The sequence below is a fragment of the Ictidomys tridecemlineatus genome, chromosome 7 (genome assembly GCF_052094955.1).
Source record: "Ictidomys tridecemlineatus isolate mIctTri1 chromosome 7, mIctTri1.hap1, whole genome shotgun sequence".
NCBI lineage: Eukaryota > Metazoa > Chordata > Mammalia > Rodentia > Sciuridae > Ictidomys > Ictidomys tridecemlineatus.
Genome location: NC_135483.1, coordinates 146,090,483 through 146,099,426, shown reverse-complemented (window position 1 = coordinate 146,099,426; position 8,944 = coordinate 146,090,483). Strand labels below are relative to the sequence as shown.

The window sequence follows — 8,944 nt, the reverse complement described above, 5'->3', positions numbered from 1 at the left end:
AAAGATTAAAAGGAGTTTATGAAGCCAAAAAAAATTAAGCAAGTTTTATGAAGACAAAATTAGCATATGTACGTCACAGAATGGCAACCTATTACTACTTTCAGTCACACTGTTAACCAAGTACACAAAACCCCATGCGGAGCTCAGTGTTTTTAATTTGATACTGCAATTAAACATTTAGAATTATATTAAATTATTAACACATTTTTCTCCTTTTACCAGACCTAGAGCACTAAAGGACCATAAAGTAGCCATAGGTGCATTCTTGTCATCCTTAAATGTTGAATTAAAATTTGACTGAAAATAAAATTGATATTTAGAAAAATCTCTTAATTATATAAAATATTATCATAGACTAAATCCCAAAAATGATTCTAAATTAACTGGCAAAATTATGAAGGAATGACTATCTTCTGAATTTTAGGTTTGAATTTTTTTACATACACAATGTTGTTAATCATGACAAGTTATAAATGGTATCCACTTTATGTGTTAGGAAAGTGACATCCACATAGGTTTTCCAGCTCTTCTCTCGGTTTAACTTACCATCAAAGCAAACTAGAGAAGGCTTATGGCACAATTGCACTTAAGACACCAATGAGGCATATTCTGGTTTTTTCTTTTTATTTCATTCTCTTGTGCCAAATATCAAAACAAGGGACTGCGTGAAGTCTCACATACTTCTGTCCATCTACAGAACACTGAAAGCAACCATAGACTGTCTCCCTTTTGAAGTTCCCCATTCCACAGAGTATGCAAGGCCCTTTAGGAATGTTGTGATTAAGTAAGTTAACTCGGATATGAGTCCCTTCCTTGAGTGAAACATCAGTCATGCTGAAAGGTTTGTCATAGTAGTCAGAAAACAGATCATCCAAGTAAAGCTGTGAACGAGAAATGGCATCCATCACTCTTCTATCTAAAAGGACAAAAACAGAAATGTATTAGAAGTTAAAACAGAAAACAAACAGCCCAAACTGCATTTATAAATATATGACTCTCAACTATCAGTCATGAAATGATTTGGCTTTTACATTGAAATCTTCCCTTAATACATGGCATTATTGGATATTAATCCAGGAAGGAAAAATTCATTTGAAATACTCTTCAAGAGACATACTTCTTTCAAATAGTATATTTCTCAGTCTGTAGAGCAGTGCAAACGTTGCTGTTTCTTCCCTTTCAAATCCTCCTTTTGACACTGAAGTGACACAAAGGTCTACAAAACAATTTTGAGAAGATGTTATAACTTGAACAACTCATATGCTATGGGGTATTTTATAAGGCAATGAATTCTAGTAATTCATTCCACTTTTTTAAAGCTAAATTCATACATTTTTGGAAAAAGTTCATTCATATGGTACAAAATTCAAATCACATAAAAAGGGTATGCAGTGATAAGTCTCTAGCCCAACCACACCCAGCCAGTCTTCCACCTTAGAGGCAATGTTAAGTGTCTCTGTATGCTTCCAGAAATACTCCATATAGTTTACATAAAAGAATATATATGTATGTGTATGTGTATAAAATTAGGACCAAATAGTTACATACTAGATACATTTCTTTAAAATATGTCTTAGATATTGGGCTCAGTGGTAAATGCCTGCAATCCCAGCAGTTCAGGAGGCTGAGACAGGAGGATCACAAGTTTGAGGCCAGCCTCAGCAACTTAGAAAGGCCCTAAGCCATCTCAAAATAAAATACAAAAAGGGCTAGGGATATAGATCAGTGGTAAAACACCCTGGGTTAAATTTCCAGTACCGAAAAAAAATAAAAATACAATAAAATATGTCTTAGAGATTATTCCATGTCAGGGTCTATAGAGACCTTGCCCTTAACAGCTTCCTATTATCCTGATTTATGGATGTTCCCTTAAGGTTGTTTTCAATCTTTTGTATTAGGAACAGACTATCCTTATACCCAAACTATTTCACATGTGTGTAAGTACACCTGTAGGATAAATTCCTGGAAGTGCAAGGACAAACATACTTTCATTTAAGAATTAGAAGGATACCATTGTGTCTTCTTCCCATACATCAATATAACTGTAAAAATCTACACTTAGCAGGTTCCAAATAGAATTTACTCAGAACGTAGTTTTGTTTCTAGGCTTCCTATTCTCTCCTCCCACAGAATTGTAGAAAAAGAACAAAAACAGATCTAAAAATGTTTATAAATTATCATGGCTAGGGGGCTCTCTTCCTGGTCCTTTGGGCTATATATATACCTGGACTTGGGCTGGCTGGCGGCCAACCAAGCTTAAAGACCTGTGAAATGTAGAAGCGACAGTGAGCTACACAGAGCTATCACAAAAGAGGGCAATTCTAAAGGAAGTATCTATACTTCTAGTTATGTTTTTAGGGGAGTACAGGGGCAGTTGTATCTAATATAGGTAAAACTGAAGTATGGTGCCCTGACACTACAGGCCTCTTTTTACTACTCCTATTTACCACTATCAAAAACTACCTATCAGAAGGTCACTGATTATCTCCCTATGACTGACAGTGCTGAAAGCAGGCATCACTTTTCTATGATTATCAGAGAAAGGAGGTGGGAGAGGGAAAGGGAAAGAGAGGCTTTCCCACTAAATTCTCCTTAAAAAAAAAATCACTGTTTGAAGCAGATTCTCTACTCACCAAAGGCACCATCCAAGTAAATGAAGAGTTCAAAAACACTGAACGCTATGGTTGTATGTGCTGGAAAAACAATAGCTTTGTCCCTTCCCTTGGGATTCTGTTCATCCATAAAATGAAACTATATTAAATAAATACAAAATAAAATAACATTATTAAGGATGCTAACACATCAGGATAGATTTTTTTGAGAAGCAAATCGTCTTTTACAATTCTACTAAAACAAAAAACAAAACCTCTTCAAGTAAAGAATTACCCTGCTTGAATTAGACTGTCATAGCAGAGATCCAAGTGATCCAGCAGGAACTGGTAATCTGAATCGGAAAAGACTTCTAGACTATTTTGCTTACTTTGGTACTGAAGCCAATGATTAGGGCCAACCCAACAGTAATGCTCTCTGCAATAGAAGTTTTTTTTTTTCTTAAAACTTCAAATCTTACAAAATAACTGTGTTGAGGTATTTTTGGCCTAATCTGTCTACTGTTTCAAATCCTCCAGAGTTTTTCTGCAACTTTCCAAAAGCATTACCCATATTCCAATGCTTCAGTCTGTGCCCCTCAAATCATCCAATGTTAATCAGAATTCAGTGGACAGCTGAATGTCATACTGAACAGACCTTTACTTGTAAAGACTTGAAAAAGATTATCATTTAACTCTTACCTTTCTAACAACTGGCTTTAATCCTATCAAGGCATTATTAGGTGTCACTACATGACAAAGATAAAGAATATCATAACTGAGATCAAATTTAAACTCACATGGGCCAGGGTTGTGGCTCAGTGGTAGAGTGCTTGCTTAGCCAGTGTGAGACATATAAATTCTCAGCACCCACATATAAATAAATAAAATAAAGGTACACTGACAACTAAAAACATTTTTAAAAAATTTAAACCCACATAATTTTCTAATTTTTTAAAGGATTTAAAATTGAATGAAGCATGCTTTGACCATTGATAATATTAATTTAGAAAAACTATTTTAATATAAAATATAAATTCAATGTTTAAAAATCCAAGTATGAACTATATAACTTAAAAGTAAAATCAGGCCAGGCATAACAGCACACATCTATAAATCCCAGCTACTCAGGAGGCTGAGGCAGGAGAAGCCCAAGTCTGGGCCCGCCTTGGAAATTTAGCAAGACTCCATCTCAAAATAAAAAATAAAATGAGCAGGTAGTATAGCTAAGCAATAAAGTACTTGCCTAGGATGTGTGAGGCCCTGGGTTAAATCTCAGTACCTCAAAAATAAAATAGTGCAACTTCAGCACTTAGTTTGTTTTCTTAAAGTAGAACTTAAATAGCAATGACAGAAATGCTGGCATGCAAATTATTCAACAAGAATTAGTGCTTTATCTGCATCATATTACACATGTTTAGAATCTATGTTTTCTTGGATTTTTTTTTCATGTTCTTAAACACGGTCATTACTGTGCAAAATCCTAAACCACTGCAGCTCTTTCATCTCAACATTTGATGTAATATCTAAGTTTCATTCTCACTGAGTGCTTTTTTAAAACTTCCCACAGCAACTCTGTAGCCAGTAAGCAAAGCCTAATGCTTCTGTCTTACCCGCATGGCTTCTCCTCGAATGCCTGCATGAACAGACAGGGAGCACTGTCGTGTGGTTCGAATGCTTTCCATGACCACGCAAAGCACAGCCTTTCTGCTGCTCCGTGACTGACGTATCAAGCTGTGATCGAAGTTAATTTTCCTAAAATAAAAAGAAGACAGTCATAAGATTCTTCAACGTCAAATTATATATAATCCGGCACATTTTTTTCCTATCATGTGTTACTCATTCATAGTCCATCTTAACGAAATGTAAAAAAGGCAGACCTAATATAAACCAGAAAATACACCCAAAAGAATGTGAATACCCTGGCTCTTCCTTCTAATTTCTTAAAACAGGCTCATGTAAAGTGTTTTATTCTCTCTATTGAGTCTATTGGAGGGGGCTCTCTACATTTGTTGCAGACAAAGAGTCTTTTTTTTTTTTTTTAGTGTAGTAATTTAGCAAATTTGTGTAGGGGCTTAGTGATTTTGTGGAACACTAGAAAATCTTCTTCAAACCAAATGATTCTTGGGTATCTACCCTGACCCAAAGTTCGGTATACTGTGATGGCAAAACCAGACCTGGTTGTAAAATGAAATAACCAAAAAAAAAAAAAGGTTTGGGTAAGAAACCAATGCTTGGGGAAAGTTCCCCTCAGCCATTCTTTAGGAAGCCTAATTAACCAACGGGTCCCTACCTTTTGGATTACTGTAAATAACTGCCCTAGGAGTTTAACTTCTCCCTCTTGAAATATAAACATCCCTGTGCTATGCTTTTAAGGCTAGAGATTTAACACATGCCTGTGAAAAGAGCCCTTTATCCTTATCTGTTTCCATAACCATGCTTACACAAGGCCTTCAGCCCTGTAGAATAGGAGTTTTTTTTTTTTCTTAAAGAAGAAAAAAAGCCCCCAATGATAGGATGAGTGTAAAATGATGCCAAATAACCTATAAAAATTGTTAGAAACTGTGAATGAGTGCTCAGAATTAGAGTTTGTTCCCCTCTGGGCCCACCAGCATAAAATAATGTTTGGAGTTCTCCTCTCTGAGTGCTGCTTGCTGCTCCCCAACCTGTCTGTTTCCTGCAACAATACTACTAATTTGTAATATTTCAAAAAAAAAAATCACACAAATAAATTACATTAGTAAAATTAAGCATTCTTTACAAGGAAGTTTATATATATTAAAACTTTTAATTAATCCACTGACATGCATTTGGATTATTATACTGACCGTGTAGTAATTTCTTTGAGTAATGTTGATACTTCCACTTCATGTTTGGTTACTACACCAAATGAAGCTTTTACTGCAATGGAATCTGATCCAGTAACATTAATCCCAACGTCATTTACAATATGGTTGCCTCGCCTTCCATAAAGTGAAACATCTGATTCATCTTCATAATTCAGTAATTGATAAGATGAAATACCTTTATGAAAAGAAACTAGTATTTTTAAATGTCTCCAATTCAGCTTATATAGATTATATAAAGTAACATGTTAATTTGCAATTCAAGATCCAATCTCATTAAAAAAAGCAACATTTCAGGCCAAAATTAAAATAGCTGTTCAATTTTACAATAACAAAAAACAAATAGCCAAATATTTCAAATGAAATCAAATTATCTGTTCAGTCAACAAAATTTCTTAAATATCAAGATGTACTAGGGTATTGAAATATAAACAGGTGTTTAGAAGCAGTAACTTATCAAAATGTCAATTAACTTTTTAATCAAGCTTTAAAAACACATTTAAAAACACATTTAATCAAGCTTTAAAAACACATTTCAGTTTACCAAGTGTAATAACTGAATTGTAAACAAAATTCAAATTATTTTTATCTCATTTGATTATGTAAGAGATAAGATCAAATAATACACTAATTTACAGAGGAAAAAATACTATGTCTTTTTCTAAGTTGATTTTGATTAAAACAACTTATAAAATAATTAATAGACTTTAAAAGTATTCAATAAGAGATTTGATATTATATAAACTTTAGACATTGTTCATCTCAAAAATATCATTACTTTCATTATAATAGTTGCTTTTTTTCATTGAAAATATGTATTACTAGTATAAATAGTACATAGGACCTCTGTTTAGGTTACTAATAACAGTTCCATGAGTAGTCACTCCCAAACATTTACACTTACCAGCTGAAATTTCTCTGTCTCCTAGGAGAATATCTTTCAGTGTAAAAGGTGTTGAGGTAAATTTATATCTAGGAAACAGAAAGCATCGCTTCTTTTTTACCACCAGACTGAGAGGTTGGTATTTGTCAGCTTCACTGAGGCTTGGAACTGGAACTAATCTCCCTCCATCTCCAACTTGCTTGACAAAGCTCTTTGTAGCAGCAGCAAACATATTAATATCAAAATGTCATCAACTGCAACCCCCAGGTAACAAAATCCATTTTCAAACAAGAAAACCAGGCACAAAACTAAGCTTGCTTGATCTTAATACAATTATACATGTTAAAAATACAAAGCATGCTTTCACCAAGTAGTTTACCCGTGTACACCTCACAACATTGCCAGTCTTCATGTGCTCAAGTAATAAATAATAGATCAACGGTGTAAAATGATATACTAAAAGCAAGTCTAATTTGGAATGGCAATTTATAGCACTAAAATATACACAGAAAATGAATTCCAACATACCACTGACATCTTTGATGAGAATCACAGTTGATAGTGATTTTCTAGTAGCAATGGGCCGATTCTGAGGGAAGCAGATAGCCCCATGGGAAACACTGCAATTTAGGCACTAACATTAGTCCTGGATACTATGTATAATGGACCTAGTCCAAAGGGAATTCCTTCACAAGTTCACTAGGCAAATTTTGGCCACAGAATAGTGAAACTTTATGGTATAGAGTTAATGCAGGAACATTTTCACAAAAACCAAGTGTGTAATATTAAATACAAATACACAGAATATAGGGAAACAAATGCCTGCAGATCTTTACAAAATACTAAATTAAAGCCATTTTACACATTTAGAAAACTATAAAATATTATGCAATGTTTTCTTACTCAGAAGCTACGCACTCAGTCCATATAAACTGAAATGGAGTCATGCTGCACTTATTTTGTTTTTATTTCATCATTATTATCCTACTCAATCTATAAAGAGATCTATAAAAGGTTTTCACTTCTTTTTTTCTTTTTTATTTATTTATGTATTTGTTTTAGTTACAAGACAGTACGCTGATCTTGACATACCATACATGTCAGATGGGATATAATTTCTCATTTTTCTGAGTGTACAGGTTGCAGAATTACATTAGTCATGCAGTCACGTATATACTCATGGCAATAATAATGTCTATTTTATTCTGCTGTCCTTCCATTCCCCCTTTCCCCTCCCCTCCCCTTTCACTTGTTTTTAAGAAACATTTTAGCTAAAAATACATTTCCAAAGCAAATCTATACTAACTTTTTAATGAACGTTCAAGCAGTGTTTCTGTGGTCCTTAAAGATGTTCACTGAAACTTAATACAGTTGGGTATTTAGTTGATATACATACATACATGTGTGGTGTAGAGGAAGAGAGACTAGGCTTAATTCAAACCTCAAATAATGGAAATTAATTTGATTAGATTCTTGGTATTTTTTTTTTCCACTTGCTTTTCAGTGTTCAGGGGTCAATGCAACCCAAAATGTACTTTTAGTAACGAACGTCCTTTCTGGGGGCTGGGGCTGTAGCTCAGTGGCAAAGCACTTGCCCAGCATGTGTGATATTACATAAAGATATAAAGGCATGCTGTTCATCCAAAACTAGGGGAAAAAAATTTAAAATAATAATGTCCTTTGTGAAAACAGTATTGTGCAAAATCATCTTCCAGAAGCACTAGGTTCAACCCTTAGCACCACATAAAGAAATAAAAGACACGTTGTCCATATACAACTATAAAATTTTTTAAAAAATAATAATGTCCATTGTGAAAACATCATTGTGCAAAATCATCTTCCAGAACACCTTGTAAGCACAGGGAACCATTTCTGCACGTGGAAAGCAAACACTTAGAGAGACGACACAACTAATGTCGCAGTTTGATCCCCACAAAAGGTAGCGCATCCACCAACGCCATTACAACCAACAAAACTGGAACCTGGCCTACAGAAAGGCCTTCCTTTACACCTAACAAGCCTTGCCGGGCTCTGCTGACCCGGTGTCCAACTTGCCTCCAAGACAAAGGAGCCCGCCCAGCAGGAGAGAAGGGTCTCCAGAAGCCCCAGAGGACGCAGAAGCTGGAAAAGGCTGCTCAGCTTTCAGGAGCTCTCAGGAGCCGATAAATCAAGGGTCTCAAGTTCATCGCCAAGTTCTGACAGGTTCCCTAGCAATTTTGCATTAGCATTTTCAAATCTTTCTTAAAGTGAACCTGTCCCCAGATTGTCCTCCCCACCCCTCAAACACGCTGGACTTCTGGCCTCGCTAACCCTGAGCCCACAGGAATAAGCATTCTTTCCGGGTGGCAAACCACCTCCTAAGGCCCCAAAACTCAAGCTTCAGGCGCAGTGACAGTGGCAAACAAATGACCGACCAGGATGCCGCGGGAGCTTAAGTGGAGCGCAGGCGGGGACTGGGAAAAGCTGGGGTATGACAGAGGGGGCGGGGCCTGGAGAGGGGAGGGGCCAGCACCTTGAAGTCTCGGGAGCCGAAGGGGGTGCAGGCCAAGCTGGGAAGAGCCGGCGCTGGGAAGAGACGGAGCCGGGAGAGGGGCGGGGCCTGGCTAGTAGCAGAGCCTGAGGTCCGG

The 8,944-nt window shown here is 36.0% G+C and overlaps 1 protein-coding gene across 6 annotated transcripts; it reads right to left on the bottom strand.

Annotated features, from left to right (window-relative positions):
- Positions 1–607: 607 nt before the first annotated feature.
- Positions 608–8,890, bottom strand: Pjvk (pejvakin). 6 transcript variants are annotated; one of them, XM_078017663.1, is made up of 8 exons: positions 8,830–8,847; positions 6,846–6,937; positions 6,339–6,528; positions 5,417–5,612; positions 4,202–4,343; positions 2,634–2,751; positions 1,118–1,216; positions 608–916 (listed from the first exon to the last, which is right to left on the bottom strand). In XM_078017663.1, exons 2-8 carry the CDS (start codon positions 6,852–6,854, stop codon positions 624–626), a joined length of 1,047 nt encoding a protein of 348 aa, XP_077873789.1. In that variant the 5' UTR covers positions 6,855–6,937; positions 8,830–8,847; the 3' UTR covers positions 608–623. The 6 variants fall into 6 exon arrangements, with proteins under 6 accessions (XP_077873789.1, XP_021581628.1, XP_040150470.1 ...); XM_021725953.3 differs by lacking the exon at positions 8,830–8,847 and adding an exon at positions 7,624–8,791; XM_040294536.2 differs by lacking the exon at positions 6,846–6,937 and having other exon boundaries at positions 6,339–6,406; positions 8,830–8,890.
- Positions 8,891–8,944: the final 54 nt, after the last annotated feature.